The 20,395-nt window shown below is 41.7% G+C and overlaps 1 protein-coding gene across 6 annotated transcripts in view; it reads left to right on the forward strand.

Moving 5' to 3' along the window:
• The window catches only part of LOC103181539 (transcriptional activator GLI3), a 219,517-nt gene that overhangs the window by 49,299 nt on the left and 149,823 nt on the right, over positions 1-20,395 (forward strand). For 4 of the 6 annotated variants that reach the window (XM_042331867.1, XM_007898098.2, XM_007898100.2 and 1 more), the window contains exon 3: positions 9,942-10,025. The exons of the other annotated variants lie outside the window; for them this stretch is intronic. In XM_042331867.1, coding sequence (XP_042187801.1) covers positions 9,942-10,025 — 84 coding nt within the window. The remainder of the gene's footprint in view (positions 1-9,941; positions 10,026-20,395) is intronic. 6 annotated transcript variants of the gene reach the window in all.

Raw genomic sequence — 20,395 nt, forward strand, 5'->3', positions numbered from 1 at the left:
CCAAAGTGTGCAACCGGCCTTTTTGAGGGAATTTTTTTTCTTTCCAGCAGAGAGTGGAGCTCTGTTGGAGCTGTGAGTGGTCTCTGTTGGAGCTGTGAGTGGTCTCTGTTGGAGCTGCCTTTGGTAAATCTGCCATAAGCTTGCTTGGGAATTGTTCAGTTGGTAGTTGTGCCCTGAAGCAAGCTGGGGGATAGTCATTTTCTAAATGAAGGAATGTATAAATAGGAGCATTGTTGTCTGTTTCCTGACTTTGGTTGGTTTTTTAGCAGTCAAGATGAAAGAAGGGGGTTAGATGGGTGCTGTCAGCATCAGAGTGGACTTACACAACCTCTAAAACAGACGTGCTCTTCCTCACAAAACACGTGTTATCCTGTGGACAGTATTTGCTATTGCATACATCGAAAGTTCTGGCAGAGGTCCTCAGGTGGAGAAATCCATGCACTAGGCACAAAAAACGGCCTCATCTGGGGATTCTATACCAGATGGCTGGATAGCGGTCCAACAGGCATCTCATAATTTACATCTTCTGTATTGAAAAAATGACATCTGTGATCTTCCACAGGTCAAGCAGTGAAACCTGTGCAGCAGATCACATATTTCAAATGAATTTTGTATTGTGGGAGCTGGGCAGGGGGTAACATGCTTATTGAAGTACCTTCAGGACTGACTTTCACCCGAACTAATTGGTCTTAATATTTTAAGTAATGTGGCAGCAAAATGCGACTACATTAGATGTGTTAAGATGTGCTTCGTTTTTTTAGGTTAACAAAATTAGCAAGCGTTTGAATGAAGGCAAATTAGGCATTTCTATGGTTTCAAGTCCTGCAGCTTCAAAGAGAATTTATTTATTGTATCTATTCTATGTGTCCTAGTGGGGAGGGAAAGGGGGGGTGGCTGATGGCATGGTCGAAGAGGAGGGTCTTGAGGCGGGACTTGAAGGAAGCTAAGAAGGAGGTGAGGCGGAGTGACTGGGGGATGGAATTCCAGAGGTTGGGGGCAGAATGGCTGAAGGCTCTCTTGCCAATGGTGGGATGGGTGGTTCGGGGGACGTGCAGCAGGCCAGAGCCGGCTGAGCGGAGGGAATGGGCAGGTTGGTAGGGGGTTAGGAGATTGCAGAGGTAGGGTGGGGCGAGGCCATGGAGGGCTTCGTATGTGAGGACCAGGACCTTGAACTGGATCCTCTGAAGGACAGGGAGCCAATGGAGTCGGGCGAGAGTGGGGGAGATGGGGTCGCGGACTTTGGTGCGGGAGAGGACACGGGCTGCAGAGTTCTGGATTATCTGTAATCTGTGGAGGGAGGAGTTGGGAAGGCCGACAAGCAGGGCGTTTGCATAGTCGAGCATTTGGCAATACCAAATGAGGATTCATTGGCTTTCTGGCAAACTACATGAAGAGACATAGGACTGCCCCAGAGTACAATAGCCTCTGATGGACTGAGACATTTAAAAGGGAGATTGCTATTTGGGAAGCAGGGTTTTTAAGTATTCACGTACAAAATACACAGTCACTGCACTTCACAGTAAACCTTGTGAAGTGCTTTGAGACATCCTCTTGACCTGAAGGGTGCTAGACCAAATGCACAGATTATTATCTACCTTCTTATATCTATCTTCTGATATCTTATTTATATGTGTGTGTATATATATATATATATATATACAGAGCACGCATGTAGCCAAGTGGCGGGAACAAAATAAAGAACACAGACGAAGCTAAGTTGTGGCAACAACAACAAAATTAAATTTTTTAAGTGCCAAGTCCTCGCACTGAGTCCTCCCAAAAGATAAAGATGAGATAGATAGATAAAAATAAATAAAGATGAAATGTCTGTCTGTGTTTGTGTGTGTTTGTCAATCTACGTTCCATATTGGATCCTTGGTTGCAAACGTAGCAGCAACGGGTACAACCAGTTATTAATAAGTGACATGGGAATTGAAATGTTAAGAGTTTCATGATCTAATCAAATAACAGAGGTGGTTAGATATGGAGAACAGCTTACTCCAGTTCCTGTCTCCTAATTTTGTTAAATAAATAATAATTATTTGGTCACTCAATCCAACACTGTTTGTGGAACACCACCGTGAGTAATTGGCTGCCGCGATTTGCCCACAAAATATAATTAATTCACTTTACAGTATATTCTGGGAAGTGCTTTGAGATATCTCGAAGACGTGATAAGAAGCTATATCAAATGCAAGTATTATTGCTATTCTTTTGGTACTTTTTAAGTGCTCGATTCACACACTGTGCATAGTCGTTTTAAGTAACCTAACTACCCTCAGAACTTCACTTAAACAATCTGCTTCTGCCTTTATTTGTGGATGCAGCTCTATTGTGGTTACCTATGCAGTTCTTCAAAGGACTTTCAAGCACTTTATTACCTTATTGTTCTATAATTGTAATAGACATTAATGTATCCCTATTACCTAAGAGACATCTTACCATTTCTAATTTAGTCCAAGATGAGTAGTCTGCATGTATGTTGAGTATTGATTTCAGGATTTGCACTGGTTCCAACAAAGCTTTTCCCAAGTTGGTCAGGCAAAATTGATATCTCTGCTGCTTAGGGCTGCAGCTCTCAGCAGAACTCTGTATCTACAACCGTACTTTTCAAAGCTGAAGTAGAAAGGAATGAGAAAAGGACCTTAATCAGTTAATAAAGCATTTAGTATACATGGCAGATCCACCATGTTGAACCCTCCAGTGGTTTCAAACTAAACTTTCATCTTTGCAGAAGGAAAAGGAGGAAATGGCAGTGAGATCCTCTTGTGTGATAGGAACGTTTATACTTAAAAGCGGATTACTTTCTTCCTCAATGCATTAGGGCACCGGAAGAAGGTTAAAGTCGAGGGGAAGCTTGATGCAGGGCATCTGTCTCAACACAAGTACATTTAGTGCTGATTGTGGAATGGAAACTCAGCACCTTTACATATTTGGAGTTTTCCTGGGAATGAGGTGTTAATTATGAGAGTGGAGCCATGTTGGTGAGCAATCAAACCATTGTTTCCAAAGTCAATGAGCAAAATCTTGTCATTTTTGAACTCCTCACAGGAATTGAATGGTGAATAAGCTGCATACCTACATCACGGGATAATTGCAACAGATGGTACTATTTCTATGATGGTCTGTTACCAAGAGCCACTACACTGAACCCCTAACTAGCTGCAGATGTTGCATTTCTGACCCATATGTCTTTGCTCATAGTATCATATGCTGTCTCTCAAACAATGGCCTGAAATACTCCAGGAATGTTATTACAGGGTTTCAATCTCAAACCCAAGTGGATTCATTGCTGGAAAAAATTACTGCCAAAAAGGAAGACAAGAAGTGGAAGTTATGCTGGGAGTTCAAAAGTCCTATCACTGCTAATCAAAGGCAAGCTGACAGCCTGGCTCAGTTGGTAGCACTCTTTCCTCTTGAGTTAGAAGGTTGTGGGTTTAAGTCCCATGTAGGGACTTTGCAATTACACAGGCTAGGCTGAAACTCTAACACGGGGCTGCACTGCATTGTTGGAAGTCCTGTCCTTTTGATAAGACATTAAACTTGGGTCCCATCTGCATGCTCAGGAGGATGTTAAAGATCCCATAGCCGTATTCAAAAAGAGAAGGGAGTTTCTCTTGGTGCTGGTCAGCAAACCCCAAATTAAAAGTTGGTTACTTCATGGCTGTTTGTGGGACATTACTGTGCACAAATTAGCTGCCACGTTGCCTACCAAGTTCAGTCACTGCACTTTATACCTTTGAAGTGCTTTGAGGCATCCTCTTGACATGAAAGGCGAGGATTATTTTTATTATAATGTTCTAATCTCAGAAGTGGTGGTAGACTATAAAGGACCATTGAATTAACATCCTTCTGGCTCTTAATATGTGTGGTCATATCCAGCCCACAAAGAACATTTGGTCCAAATTGATATTGCCCAGTGTGCATCAGGAAAATTCGGAGGTCCTCCTGAATAACTTTGATAGCTGACCATCTTGGCTTGAATCAGTGAAGAAAAAAATATCCCTTCCTACAAGCTAGCTTGACTGATGTGGAGTCCTTGGATTAAACATAGGAACAGAGGAGCATACAAGGTGCTGAATGCTATAGCCTTGAAATAACATGAACCAGATGAGAATAGTGAATTGCTCTATTTACCCAGTAAATTACCAGCACCTCTCTGTTAGTTTTGTAAAGTGGAAAAACACTCTTCTTTGTGGTTTTAGTTAGGAGGCTAAGTGATTTACCAGCTCTAAAGATGGTTACTGAGTTTAATTTGACTCAGGAGATCAATATTCCATTTTTTATTTCTTGCCGCTCATGGAGCAGAGCTTCCACTTTAATGTTGTAGACAGAACATTTTACTCGGACAGGAAAAAGTCTGTTAGAGAGTTCAGTGGGTAAGTTCATTGATAGGTTGCAGGAAACAGTTCTCCCCTGTGATCAGTTGTGGGAATGTCTGGGCATCAGGAGTAAGAAAGGCACAAATTGGCTCCGATTGTGAGGCAATCCAGGGAACTTTGATCGCCCTCCGAAGTGGTTGCCATCTCAACCTCTTGGACTGGGAATGATGTGCAGCATGGACAAAAACCTAAGGATTTGGGAGAATCTAAAGTTAGGGTGGGTGAATGGGAAATTTAACCCTCCAAAATTGAATTGCTATTTGTTTTCTATGGAATCACACTAGTTTTCAAATTAGAATAAGGGTTCCATCTCCCATTGATAGAATGAAGCGTGTTTTAGCAGTTCTTATTTGTACTGTGTTGGAATATCCTATTTAGGTGATTGGTGCAGATATGACTGGTACAATTCATTTCACACTGATCCAAGTTAATAAGAAAAATTCCAATGGGAGCTATCAGAGCTGTCAGCAGTGGTTGTGTAGAAACAAAACCAGAGAGAGCTGGGAAAACTCAGCAGGTCAGGCAGCATCTATGGAAAAAGGAAAGTGAGTCAACATTTCGGGTCCAGGACCCTTCGTTAGAACTGGGGCATGTTGGGAGGGAGAGGCTTTTAGGGACAAGTTGAGAGGGGGAGGTAGGACAAGGAAGACAAAGGAAATAAAAAAGAAGACAAGGGAGAGAATGTGTTAGTTGATGGGTTAAATAGGTGATAATTGTGTAAAACAAAAGTGGGTTCAAACAAAACTGGGGAGAAGAGGTGTTAATAGTGCAGAAAAGGCAACACACAACAGAGAGAGCAAAGAGTGTCTGGGGTGCTGATTGTAATGATAGCAGAAGATAACTCTTAATAATAATAATAATCCTTGCATTTGATATAGCGCTTTTCACATCGGGAGGACGTCCCAAAGTGCTTCACAGAACACACTGTAAAGTGAATTGACTGTATTTTTGTGGGCGAACGCGGCAGCCAATTGCGCACAGCAATGTCCCACAAACAGTCGTAGATTGAAAATGACCAATTTATTATTTTTTTTGGAGGGATTATTATTAGGCGTGTGGAGTAAGGAAACTTGCCCAAGGTTTCGCCCTGCCTGGAATTGAACTCAGGTCTCTCGCTTGCAAAGCGAGTGCTCTAACCACTGAGCTACAGGACTTCACTCTTCTGGTAGCAGAAAGGGAGGGAGAAAAAGGTGAGCTGTTATCGTCTGAAGTGGCTGAAATCGATATTGAGGCCAGAGGGCTGTAGGGTCCCTAGCAGATAGATAAGATGCCGTTCCTCAAGCTTTCACTGTGGATCATTGGAACAGATTGGGAGACCATGGATGGAGAGGTCGGACTGTGAATGGGAGTGTGAGTTAAAATGGCAGGAGACTGGAAGATCAGGGTTGATCTTGCGTACAGAATGGAGGTGTTCTGCAAATCGGTCACCCAATCTGCACTTAGTCTCCCCAATATAGAGGAGACCAACAACAACTTGGATTTATATAGTGCTCTCCACGTCGGATGGGGTCTCAGAACGCTTCACAGTAACGGATCCCGGGACTGAGCCAGGGGGATGGGGAGGAAGGTGACCAAAGGTGCAGTCGAAAAGAAAGGTCTTCAGCCGAGACCTGAAAATAGGAAGAGAGGGAGTGAGGAAGGGAGTTCCAGAGCCTCGGGGCATAGTGGCTGAAGTCATGGCTGCCGAGGGTGGAGCGGAGGACTTGGGGGACAACGAGGAGGCCAGACCCGGTGGAACGAAGGACCACACCGTGAGCAGCGAATGCAGTATATACTACATTGGTGGTAGTACATGTAAACCACTGTTTTACATGGAAGCTGTGTTTGGGGCCTTGGATAGTGGTCTGGGAGGAGGTGACAGGGCAGGTATTACATCTCTTGGGCTGGCATGGGAAGGTGCCAGGGGAAGGAGAGCAGCTGGTAGTGCTGACGGCAGAATGAACTAAGGAATCCCAGAGGGAACGATCCCTTTGAAATGCGGAGAGGGGAGGGAAATATGTGTTTGGTGGATAATTCATACTGGAGGTGCTGGAAATGTTGGAGAATGATGTGCTGAATATTGAGGCTGGTGGGGTGGTAGATGAGAACTAAGGGGATCCTATCACGGTTCCGGGATGGGGGGGGGAAGGGGTGAGGGCAGAGGTGGGGGAAATAATAATAATAATAATCCTTGCATTTGATATAGCGCTTTTCACGTCTTCTAGACGAACTTGGACCGATTGCTAGTTATGGTGAAGACTGCAGGGAGAATTCCACTGACACAGAAGATGTAGCATCTGTATGGACATTACCCAGCTGACGGAAAATAAAGAAATCGAGCCTCATTCCTTGGCATGTCTGAAAAGCAGTGCCTCAAGAGGCTATGTTTTCAGATAAGCAGTGACTGAATGCTACCACTGTAGACAGGAAGCCCTGCAGGCATGTTGCAGCTTGCCACCATCTCTACCTGTGCTGGTCACAACAGCCATTTCTATGCATTTGGCAGCTTTCATACTCCTTCAGAAGATATTAATAATAATAATCTTTGCATTTGATATAGTACCTTATCACATCTTTGAGACGTCTCAAAGCACTTCACAGAATATGCTGTAGAGTGAATTGACTGTATATTTGTGGGCGAAACGCGGCAGCCAATTGCGTACAGTAGTGTTCCATAAGCAGTCATGGATTGAAAATGACCAATTTATTATTGTTTTGTTTTGGAGGGATTATTATTAGGTGTGTGGTGTAAGGAAACTTGGCCAAGGTTTCGCCCTGCCTGGAATTGAACCCAGGTGTCTCGCTTGCAAGGCAAGTGCTCTAACCACTGAGCGACAGGACTCCACTCCAAGTTGTGCAGTTTAGATACTGAGGCGACAGATTAAATAAAGATATAATGATTCTATTTTTTCCTCCTTTTTCTTTGCCCAGTCAGGGTGTCTGACACACGCGGAAACCCATCACCATGTTTAAGAGTCCCCAAACCCAATTGAGAATTCCAGGCCTCCCACCTACATATGGAAATCCCAGAAATAGAAATAGGACGGACACAGTCAAGAGCCTTGGCTATTACTGTTGATGGGAGTCCTTGGTCGAGGACAAGTGAGGACATCTCAATGCTCTGGCGTGGAAGGTTGCATTGTCAGAGCAGATGTGGCGGAGGCAGAGGAACTGGGAAAATGGCATGGCGTCTTTGCAGGAGGCTGGGTGGGATGAGGTGTAGGAGCTGTGGGAGTTGGTGGGCTTATAGAAAATAACTGTAAATAGTCTGTTACCTGACGTGGAGATAGTGAGTCGAGGAAGGGAAGAGTCAGAGATGATCCATGTGAATTTTATGGAGGTTTGAAAGGTGGAAGCAAAATTTATAAATGCTTGTAACTCACTGCGAGAGCAGGAAGCGGCCTTGACACAGTCATCGATGTACCTGAGGAACAGGTCAGGGAGCGGACCTGAGTAGGACCGGAACAAGGAGTGTTCCAGGTAGCCAACAAACAGGCAGGCGTAGCTGGGACCCATGCGGGTTCCCATAGCGACACCTTTTATTTGAAGTAAGTGGTTGGAATTGAATGTGAAGTTGTTCAATGTCAGAACAAGTTCAGCCAGGCGGAGGAGCGTGATGGGGGATGGAGACTGGTTTTGCTGTTGCCCAAGGTGGATCTGGAGGGCCTGGAGGCCGTCCTTGTGGGGGATGGAGGTGTAGAGGGCCTGAATGTCTATTGTGAAGAGGAGACGTTCAGGATTGGGGAACTGGAAATTGTCAAAGTGGCGGAGGGCGTCCGAGAAGTTACGGATTTAGGTGGGTAGGGATTGGACTAGGGGAGCAAAAATGGAGTCCATAATAAGACAAGATTAATTTGGTGAGACAGGAACAGGCTGAGGCAATGGGTCTAGCAGGACAGTCCTGTTTGTAGGTCTTGGGGAGGAGGTACAGATGGCTGTGCGGGGCTGAATGGCTATGAGGTTGGAGGCTGTAGGAGGAAGGTCACCAGAGGAGGTGAGGTCATTGACTACCTTGGTAATGGTGGCTTAATGTTCAGCTGTGGGGTCATGGTCCAGGGGAAGGTAAGAGGAGTTGTCAGAGAGTTGGCGTTCGGCCTCTGCCAGGTAGAGGTCCTTTTGCCAGACAACAACAGTGCCTCGCTTATCAGAGAGTTTAACAATGATATTAGGATTGGTCCTGAGGGAGTGGAGTGCAGCGCGTTCAGAGGGAGAGAAGTTTGAGTGGGGGAGTGGAGACCTGGACACGACCAATGTCATGCTGGCAGTTTTCAATGAACATGTCGAGGGAGGGTAGGGAGCTTGGCGGTGGGATCCAAGTGGAGTGGGACTTCTGGAGACAAGAGAAGGGGTCCGATGTACGTGGGAAGTATCCTGGCCAAAGAAGTGAGCACGGAGGCAGAGGCGGCGGAAGAAGAGCTCAGCATCATGCCGGGATCGATATTCATTGAGGTGGGGGCATAAGGGATTAAAGCTGAGGCCTTTACTGAGGACGGATCGTTCGGCATCAGAAAGTGGGAGGTCAGAGGGAATGATGAAGATACGGCAGGGAGTGGGATTGGGGGGACGGGTGGGGTCAGGAGAAGGCAAGGTGGGGGAAAGTTCAGGAGGTCGGTTGGCACCCAACAGTCGCTGGAGTTTGTGATCCTTGCCAGCTAAAAGAAAAAGGAACAGTTTTTTGTTCAGGCGACGAATGAGTTCTGAGATAAAGTGTGTCGGTGCTGCTAAAGGGCAAGTGTTTGCATTCTTTTGTTGGTGTATTGACTACACCTTTGATATGTTGAGACATTCATTTGGAGAATACTGATTGCTAAAGTGACCTGTCTACTTTTACAACTTCCTGGGACATTTTTATGTTGGTGTGTTTTGTATTGTCCTCACATTTTGACTACTTTTTTTTGAATGATTGTGTACCAACATGCAGAGGCAGGAAGCTAGACAGAAAGTTGCATAAAATTCTGAAGAAGTGCTGCAGTTTGTTCCTGTGTTTCTGTGAATGACATTTTTGGCATAGGGACTGTTTCAAAAAGAACTTGTTTTTCCCATGGATGTGCTAAATTAGATATTATGAAGCAAATAATCTTTGAGGATTAATTCAAAACGGGATAATGTGAGTTTTAATAAACCATATTATAAATGAAATTCCCCAGTGGAGTTGCCAGGACAATGTAAACTAAGCCTGTCCTTCAGAATGCTTTGCAATGAATGGAACCTTGTTGAAGACGGAGTCAATGTTTTTATAAGAAATAATAGGCTCTTGTCGTAAAACAAAAAAAGGACAAAAAATAGTGTTTCAATTCCGAAAACTGCTGGAATAGATGAACAAAAATTACATTACTGGAGTGCGTGTTTTTTTTTAGTTTGTGTAAACATAGTGGAATCTTCATACTAAATACATTTTTTTTCATTAGTAGAAGAAAGGTAAAAATTAAAGTATCCTGGTTGCACATAACAAAATAACGCTGCATTATAAACACTTTGACAAACCAATGCAAGGAATGAGGCAAATAAAAATGTGCACATCTTAGGACCTTTGACCTTGGACCAGATGTCTTAATTGGTTGGAGTTCCCTGTTTTATTAGGATGGAGGCCAATGGACCTGCAGGATGTTTCCGCTTTAAGAGATGCTCAAAGGGAAACTCAAAGGAGGAGAGGAACGCATGAAGGTGACCTTTCTTGTACTTGTTCTGTAGCCACAATAATGTCTGCAATGGGAACCAGTGTGTCTCACTTGAATGAAATGGATTTATATCTTTGAAGTAACATTACTACCTGGCCTTACAATCCAGAAAACAAAACATTTTTGACTGTTGAATATAACTTTTTAAAAAACGCATTTTACAGTATCTGCTAATCTGATGTTTTATTGGATTATGTGATGCTTCATAATTTTGCAAGATGAATGTATTCAAAGTTTATTTTCAGTTTTAGGTAGGGCCAGCGCTGACACCATTGTTCAGCACATCTATTACACATCTTGTACCAGTTTTGGGCAACACGTGGATGTTTTTGTGGAAGATTTCAAGCTGTCCCTGTAATTCCTCTGTGCACATGTACAGTGATCCATCATCACAGACACAGTTTTTCTAATAACCAGGAATATTACATTTTAGATTTAGGGTAAATTTCAGACAGATAAGTTTTTTGAAGCAATTTTTTTTAAAGAATTATTTAATGTGGAGGGTTGGGGGAGAAGAAACGGGTATCAAGTCTGATGTATTTATATTGCCACAAAACTTTTTTTTCATTTAATGGGAATCCTATTTGAGATGTCTCGCGTTTTATTAAGTGTTTCTTAGTGTGGGACTTGAGCAGTCTAGACTTTTGATATGTATACATTTTTCCAACTTACACCTTGTCAGTGATGTAATGACACTGTTAAGAGCTCAGTCAGTGGCAGAGACCATTTTTTTTACACGCTTCACTAACCTAGTCATTTTGGATCTATACCATGGTAATATTGTTCAGGAGACTTCAGACACAGTTTACATTAAAACAATGGTGAATTGGATGAGATTACATACAAGGGAATTTTTCCATCAATTAGCCATGAATCTGTTTACAGATAAAAATCCATCCTAAAATTTGAATAAACACAGCTGCTTTTATTAACTCAGCTGTAAGCAACACAGTAACTGTCCATTGACAGAAGTCTGGAGCTCTGTACATGGAATAAACAAATGGGAAACACACAAAGACCAGATTTGTTTTTCTTATTTCTTTAAATTTATATGAATTGTCATTTAAACTCTCACCCCAAGGATATTGTCCAAAATATTTGGTAACGAGAAAAGAACTTTTAAGTTTTGCAATCTGTACTGAATGCACATTCCTGGGTTGAACATTATCTAAAATCTCTCATTTGCTGCATTTCTCTATAAGTTTCACGTATTGAGCATGTAAGGGCCTTAATTCTTTATTTTCTTAAATTCATAGTTAGCTAATCAAGTCTGCATTTCTAGCAATTTTTCTGTTGAAACAGCAGACATCAGTAATGTGTAAAATCTATTTCTGTTTGATTGTTTCCTGCTTTGTTTAAATTGCATTACTTTATGTATGATTAAATGCATGTGCTGCAGAAGAAAGATTTCTAAATTGACTGAGCCAAAAAAACATTTCTAAGCAAATTATTCAAAGTATATCAGGATTAAATCTGAGAATATTCAATTTCACTCGTAAGTGTAATTTGCTTCTCTTTCCAGAATGAAAACAGCTTGCATTCGTATAGCACCTTTCACATAGAGTAAACTATGGATTCCAAGGGATATTATAGGTTTTACAGCAGGAGGCCTGTGCTTCCTCCCAACCCCACCCCTTGTGTCACATAAATGCACGTTCTGCCTGTGACTGGGAAAGGTCTGGCTTGTGGCAGGCACATATGTTTTAACACCTTCATTTTCTAGTAGAAACTTTTTTTCCTCTTCTTTCCTTTTGTTCACAACAAATTCCACCAGTTGCTTCCAAGTTGCCACTTTGTACATTGCACCGCGTACTTAAAGTCATATCGTACAAAGAAGGTGCAGTGCAGAGTTTAGGATCTTCTTTGGTGAGATGAATTGAATATTTATCAAGAATGATGACTTTGGGTGTATAACATCGATCTTCCTGAGAACATTTTAAAATTGGTCCCTTTTGATGTTTGTGAGTGTCATCTGAAATCTCAGATTTTGGTTTGATCAGAATATTTCTATAATCCGCTCATTATGTTCCATGTAGATTTGGGCTATTGATGATAAAGGGAGTGAACTTGTGCCAACAGAGAGTTAGTTATATCACACAAAGCAACAGTAACAATACCAAATGCAATTTTTTTTGAAATTCTAGATAAACAGAGATTCTGTGATTCATGTGCAAAGAGATTTCATGCCTCATGCATTTTTATTGCACCTCATAGTGTTGGATCATCTCAAAAGGTTTCACAAGTAAATTTATAGGTAAATATGACAGTCAATTGTATTGGCAAGGCCTCACAAGTAGTCGAAAAACTCTCGACTCTTTTCATATGGCAATAGTGTAGTACTAAATTGGAATGTCATCCTAGAGTTTGAGTTCAAGTCACAATGTGGGTCTTTAATTCATAACCTTCTACCAAGAGGTGAGAAGGCTACTTATTGAACCAAAATAACAGTGGAAGACAGGTTCAAAAGGAAGTGGCAGAAAAGCTTGAGTGACGTGCTCAATTTTCTCGACACATATTAGTTATTAGGAAAGGTGAAAGAAAAAACACAATAAAACTTCCCTCTTTATAAGTAACCTTGGCTCTTCTCTTCCACCTTTACAGCGCTCCGAGACGTGACTTCACGTGGAAGGGCAATATATAAATGCAAGTTGTTGTTTTCCTCTGACACTTGATGATTCTCTTGAATGCCTTGACAGAAATATAATCTGGCAGACCAAAGACTCATATCATCCTACACACTGCTTACTGCAAAGTGGCTACACATTAACTGGAGAATATTTTGTGCATGTGTAGATGATGAGATTTTTAATTCAGTCATTGAAGCCACCATAATATCTCACAAGTGAGGTAGCTTTTATCAGTTGCATGCACGGAAACAAGCGACCCAGTTGCCCAAAACTGAATGCAATGCTCTAGATGGGGCCTTCAATTTGCAGATGCACAGAAAATAAAGATCTTATATACTTGAGTACATTTGGCTGATACTATACGCTGATGAGTGGGATATAACCTGTGGGTTCAGTCTGTGGGCTCCAGAGAATATGGCTTTGCATGCTGTGTACTCCTGTGAGGGCAGTAACTGACGTACTGACCTTCCAGTCAAATGGTTTGTTTGACTGGGAGAGGCAAAAAAAGTAACAATATTGAAGAGTATCCGTGCCTCACATGTAAAGAGATTTTGTGCTTCATGTGTAAAGAAAGAAAAATATTGTAAGTTTAATATCAAATGCATTTAATATCAAGTTTATTATGCATGAACTTGGTCTGTATTCCCTTGAATTTAGAAGGTTGAGGGGTGATCTGATTGAGGGTTTAAAATGATAAGGGGATTTGATAGGATAGCTACAGAGAAACTTTTTCCTCTGAAGGGGGACTCCAGAAAAAAGGGCATAATCTTAACACTGGAGTCAGACCATTTGGGAGTGAAGTCAGGAAACATTTTTTCAGGCAAAGGGTAGTGGAAATTTGGAACTCTTTCCCCCAAAAGAACTGTGAATGCTGGATCCATTCAAATTTTCAAGACCGAGATGGATAGATTTTTTGTTGGGTAAGGATATCAAGGGATATGGGGAAAAGGTGGGTAATTGGAGTTGAGGTACAGATCAGCCATGATCTGATAGAATGGCGGAACAGACTTGAGGGGTTGAATGGCCTACTCCTGTTTCTGTATTGCTTGGCTCGGTTTGTAATGCTCTCACTTCTGGATCAGAAGGTTGTGAATTTCAAACCCCATTTTGGTACTTGAAAACTCACAGTCCTGGTTTGGACCCTAGTGCAGTGCTGAATTGTTGGTGATGCCATTTCACAAATGGGATTTTAAACTGAGGTTTAACTCATCTCTCTATTCAGGTTAACGTTAAAACATGGCACTAGATAAATTGACCAAGCACCTCGTGGCTGCTTTTGTGGGACTTTGCTGTGTGTAAATGGCTGCCAGCTTTGCTTATCAAAAGCAAAATCGCTTCACATGACAGTAATTACCTATGAAGAGGGTTTGATGGAAAAGGTGCTATAATATGCAGTGTTTTTTGTATTTTGTAACTTAATTTGCACCATCGATAACTGTATTTCACTTCACTTCAAGAAAGATAATCAAAAGTGCTAAGAATGAATTTAATCAAAACCAGGGCATAAAAGATTCCAGTTTAAATAAAAAAAACTAACTACAACTGGTGCGTATGGGATGCCGTTGGCCCATTACAGTTTGTTACTGTCTTACCCACTCACCACTTTGTTCCTATTGATATAAGCTTGAAACAGTTAGCTTGTTTTTCCTTAGTTAATGTAATAGTTTGCCATATTTACTCTGATATAATGTTACTAATCTTTTATGTCCTTGTTTTGATTTAATTCATTCTTTGCACTTTTCATCATCTTATACAGCTCTTGTGTGCTGTCCATTACGGATAACGTGAAATGTACCATTGGATCTTGTCTACCGTTCAGGTTGAATTAATATCTTTGAACAGTTTTGTTTCAACAAATGGTGTTTAAATAATGGTGCAAACGCCTCATGGAATAGTTACTGGACCCCTGAGAATAGACAATAAAAAATTGCATCTTGTGTGTGTTTATTGCTGATGATTTATTTTTCTGTGTATCTGTATCCAGACAATTTGTGAAGAAGTCATAAGGGCATCAAAGCAGCTGGGATACACAGAGAAGTCCTACTTGGAATTTTCTTAGGATCTGCATTTCATATGCGCCCAGTTCTGAGATGATCACCCTGGCAACAACACCAACTTGCATTTCTGTAGCGCCTTTCACACAGGGTAAGGTCTTGAAGCACCTCACAGAGTCACAGCAGGGGTGGTGTGGGGAGAAGGGAGGTGATCACAGAAGCGGTCAAGGAGGTATGTTTTCAGGAGGTCTTTAAAATCTGCTGGAGAAGAGGTTAGGCAAAGGGATTTGGGGACAGAGTTTCAGAAGAATTACATGTGCCATTCAGACTCGCCTGGCATCCTTTTTGTTGGTGGTCATGTCAAGGAACGACTTTACTCAAATGATTGCTATATTCTGGTTATAAATTGGTCATTCACTGCATGGCTGATAATTTCAACATGGTTGTGCAGACAATGGCTGTCGTGCTCACCTATATATTAAAAAACAGTCACTCCACTGTACAGTATATTCTGTGAAGTACTTTGAAATGTCCTTGCGACATGAAAGGAGCTTTATCAAATGTAAGAATTATTATTTTCCCTCACACTCAGCACAATAACAACAGTCTTTGCATTTGGTACAACACCTTATCATGGTGTCAATGGCTCAAAGCGCCAGGGAGGTTGAGGAGTACAGACTCGCAGGAGAGAAGCGTTGATGGGAGGCTTAGAGTATGGCTTCTGTCTTGTTGACATTCAGCTGCAGGAAGTATAAGCTCTTCCAGTCCTTGATGTCTGTCAAACAAGCTCACAGGACAACATGCTGACTGGGAATCGCAGCTGGAAGAGGAGAAGTAGATTTGGGTGTCAGCTGCATACATGTGGAGGTTTACCCCATGTCTAAGGATGACATCACCGAGAGGGAGCATGTTGATGAGGAAAAGGAGGGGGCCAAGGGATGGAGCCTTGGGTTACCCCTGAAGGTGACTGGGTGGGGGCGGGAGGAAAAAATATTTGCCAAGATGTATTGTTGGCAGTTTGTTAAGTCGGACTCGAACCATGCAAGTGCGATCCCATTAAGGTGGATGGGGGAGGAGAGGCGGTGGAGGAGGATGGCATGATCAACTGTGTTGAACACAGCGGCGAGGTTCAGGAAAACGAGAAGGCAGAAGCCCTGGTCACTGATGGCAGGGTAGATGGCAAAATAGAAATTTATGCGAATTCTAGATAATAGATAATTTAGAGCCTTTAGTGGAGGAAGGCTCATGTCACTTGGGAGTGAGCGAGTTGGCTCTTGGGTCATTACATTTTTTTTAACTCTAAACAATGCTTTTCCATATCTCTTCTCTTTAGCACACAAAAATAAATAATTTAACCCAATCCCTCTCCATCCCAAAATATTTCGCCAGATTGCGACATGGAATGTCCTGCCAATAAGTTGGTAGAGGCAGATCCATTATGGGTTTCAAGTGGAAAGTAGACAGGTATATGAAGGTTTGAAGCAGTACGGGGATAGGACAGTGCATTGGGATTGAATGGATAGTTTGCTCTGAGAACTGGTGTAGACTTGATGAGCCGAATGGCCTCCTTCTGTGCTGTGTATTTCTACGGCTCTATTAATTGTTCCTTATAGAGTTAGGTCAGCTAAGATGCTGTTACTATATTTTCTAGGATAAATGTAGGTGTGCTAATTTTATTTGGTAAGCAGAGTGTTTACAAGGATATAATTTGAAAACATTTGTGCGTGTGTATTTTTTTACTTCAAAAACTACTAATTAATTATAGCCTGGAAATGACAGGGTATTCAGCTTCTAACAAGCTTTTACAGTCATACCAATTTTTCATTCATTGATAAGCAGCTCAATGCAAGGCAAATTACTCAATCTTACCAGCCTGAAAACACTCATTTTGGGAGGTTTTTAATCTTGTTCCAGCCAATTCACTAATCCCTCTCATTTTAAGATCCAGAAATGTCAAAAGTTTATTTTAGCTGCTCGCGATAGATAGCAGTGCATGTACTATTAGATGGGTGGAAAAATAATTTTTACCCTCTTGGGAGTTTATTTTAGCTTCTTTGAAGTGGGTAATTAGCTTGCTCAAAGTAAGTGGTGACTAATAGCTTAATAGAGGCTCCATAAAATTCTCACACTATACAATATGTAAATTATTAATCAGGGAAAGCTTTTTGCATGAAATGAGGAGCTTGCGCCCCCCCCCCCCCTTCCCCCCCATTCTGAAAAGCTCCTGCTCAGTGGCTTACACTGTAATTGTTCATTTTCACAAGGGTATCTTAAGTATAATCGTCGTCCTACTCCAAAGGGAGTTGGTGTTTGGTGAGAACAGCAGCCGCAGTGTGCTCTTGACTTGTAGAATTTGACCACAGCTATTCTCAACAAAGTCGCAGCAAATATTGTAGTTTGCTGCCTCAACTCCTCTCACATTGGAGTTAGTCCATTCAGGACAAGACAATAAAAACATTAGGCATGTACTTAGACCCTGATGTTAAGTGTGTTTGAAAACTATGCCTTTTGCTCGCTGTTAAAGACCTTGGCTTTTAAAATGAGCTACTTTCCCCCTCCCGAGTGCGTATGTTTACTCCAATGTGACTGATTGCCACGGCTACACAGTGTACCGTCTGAATAATGTGAATAATTTCCTGCAGCATTAAAGGTGATTTTCTGGTAAAGATGCCCTCGCTTATCCTTCTACAGCACAGAATGCATGATCAAAACTCTGAAATACTGATAGTAACACATTTGAATACAACTGTCATTAAGCTTGAAATTCTTGGCTCTTCTTGTTTGTCATATTGACCTGCAGTTTTCAACAGGACCAGTGATAATATTAGCTTGAGAATTGCTTGCACCCTAAGTTTGTTCACACCACCTCACTGAGCCATGCAGAAACTCTTGTTTTGATTCACCTCCAACTATCCTTGAAATCTTGCATCCAGGGTCTCACTCACTTGGCTTTCCCTCACTTAACATTGCCTGCTACTGCCAAGACTTGTCTTCCTATCTCCCCATCCCCACCCACCCCCGTGTGCCAAAGCCCTCATCCGTACATTCATCAAGTTAAGGCTTTATTTGAATGGTCTTGTCAAGACAGTGAGCAAGACACTGCCTCTTCAAATCTTACTTAATCAATATATATTCCATTTAATAAACTAGATTGAAGGAATAACGAAAACTGCAGACAAATGCTTGCTTTTGGTAGTCTTTTGGCACTGAAGAAAACATTTCTCTTCCTCAGATTTGTAAACTAATTTTGCAGCTCATTAATGGGTGCATTATATTTTAGAAAGTGGTTTTAAGGGGGAAAAATCTGAAATACCAGGCTTTTGCTGACGTTATACATTTTATTTTATTTTGAGGTGCCCTCAAGAACGCTAGCTTTGGGTGCTCTCGTCCACTGTTCCATCTTGGAAGTTTAGAATGGTGGGTGTTGATATTGTTTGAAGACTGGTATGTTTAGCACAGCGGGAACCTGCTTGGAATCTCTTATCTTGAAGGGTGGATCATCAACTTTCATTAGTTTCCTGAATGTTATCCAATGAAGTTTGGCAGACCACATGGATCATAGATAAAAAATAATTAGTCATTTACCTCCTGGCTGTTTATTGTGCAAATTGTCTGCTGCATTCATTTACAATTATACAGTCACTACACTTTAGAGCACAATCCTGTGAAATGCTTTGAGTTGCCTGGATGATGTGATAAGGTGCTTTATCAAATGCAGATATTATTATTGTTGTAGAGTTCTGGATCTGAGACAACCTATCAACAAAGAAAGAAAGATTTTTTTACAGTGCTTGCAGCATCATGGTTTCAAAGCACTTCACAGTAATTGCTGTCATATGTAGTGCCTGTTTTTGTAGGCAGAGTTGAGATAGGCTGACTCAGGCCAGTCTACTCTACTCAATGACAACAATTCTTTCTTTGCTCCTCCATATTATGCCCCAGTCTCTTGTCTATTGTAAAGTGCATTGTGGCCATGACATTGTTGATATCTTTTGGGTTCTTCGACACTTTCTCTTTGAAGACAGACCCATTGACCTATCCTCTAATAGTGCCCCAGGATTAGAATATTTATGACCTTCAGACCTCTCACTGGCCTCTGAAGTAGACTTTCAAGCAGTAGATGTGCTATATCCTCCATTTTCATCTGATTCAGTCATTTTTGCTGGTACAGGCCCATAAAGGTTTCATTACACAATCAAAATGTGTGGAAATACTGAAAGGCCAATAACATAATATAAAACCAGAAATTCTAGATAACGACCTGTTTTTGACTTCAGACTGAGTTTGTGAGGCCAGAAGTTCATTTAGTCTTAACCTATGAGATCATGTTGTCTTAAAATGTAAAATCGCTTTCAAGTGTGGTATATGCTAAAATCCAGGCCAAATTTGAGAGCTGTTTTTTTTAAGAATTGCGAGAAAACAGCTTCTAAATGGATTTAAGAATATTCCACAATTCTGCATGATCTTGAAGTTTAATAATGTAATAATCCTTCCATTTGATATAGCGCCTTATCACGCCTTTGAGACGTCTCAAAGCGCTTCACAGAATATACTGTAAAGTTAATTGACTATATTTTGTGGGCGAAACACAGCAGCCAATTGCGCACAGCACACAAACAGTCATGGATTGAGTGACTGAATTAGTTTTATTTATTTTTCAAGGAATTATTACTCCTGGAAAAGTGATCCATCAATCGACTAACAACCAGGTTCCTACTTACTGCTAGGTAAACAGAGGCCTGTGGAGTTAGGAAACTTGACCAACATTTCGCCCTGCCGGGAATTGAACCTCTCGCTTGCGAGGCGAGTGCTCTAACCACTAAGCTACAGGACTCCAGGAGAGGGAAGAAAGATGAAAGAGGAAATTGGTAAGGAAAATAAGAACTTAAAAAAAGATACGAGAAGAAGAGAAATCTTTAGGGGATTCAGTACTAGGGAAACCCAAGTTCCGGATCTGTTGCCCACTTCAGAAGTTTGAAGTCTGAGGCTTTTGACCATAAGCTTTTCTGTCTTAATGAACATTTTAGTAGTGTTGCTCTCACCATTTCTAGCTTTCTTCTTGATCTTAAACCTATATGGACCTCCGGATCAAGCTAGTTTTCCAGCTTAGTGAGCTTGTTTTCAGGAGCCGAATTACGTCCTGTTCTTGCTCCCGGGATATTGTGGGGGAATGGGAAGTGGTGTGCTCTCTGTCTGAGGCTCACTATCCTCCTGGGCAGTACCTTCTTGACAGGGAAAGTGCCTTCTGGGTCTATGAAACATGCCCTTCTGGTTTTCTGCACCATTCTTTTGTAATTTTCCAATCAGCATGTCTGGATAGCAGCCCGTCTGGCGTTTATAGGGGTCAGGAGGCTCATTTCCTGCTTGTTAAGAGGCTGAACTGTGAATATCATGACTGAACTCTGATTTGGAAGCTTAGTTTCCTGCTGGTTGAAAATCACGCTATTGCTGTTTAGAAAAGACCCCGTTTTTGTGTGGGCGGGAGTTTGGACTACTTGCATGAAAAATAACTGCACAACACCATAAATGATTGACGCTCGGAGAATATCTTTGCGTTGCATAACTTGCCATCCTCTCATCATTTGCCTGAAGTTCTTTTTGTGTCACTGTTGGCATCAGTCACATTTTTTTTTAAATTGCTCCAGGAAAAATAGAAACCCTTCTTCTTCAAGCAGTAACCACGTCTGCTTTTGGCCTGTGGGCTTAAAATGTTTGTGTCTGACCTCAAATAATTA

The sequence above is a fragment of the Callorhinchus milii genome, unplaced genomic scaffold (assembly GCF_018977255.1).
Source record: "Callorhinchus milii isolate IMCB2004 unplaced genomic scaffold, IMCB_Cmil_1.0 Scaffold2, whole genome shotgun sequence".
Classification (NCBI taxonomy): Eukaryota; Metazoa; Chordata; class Chondrichthyes; order Chimaeriformes; family Callorhinchidae; genus Callorhinchus; species Callorhinchus milii.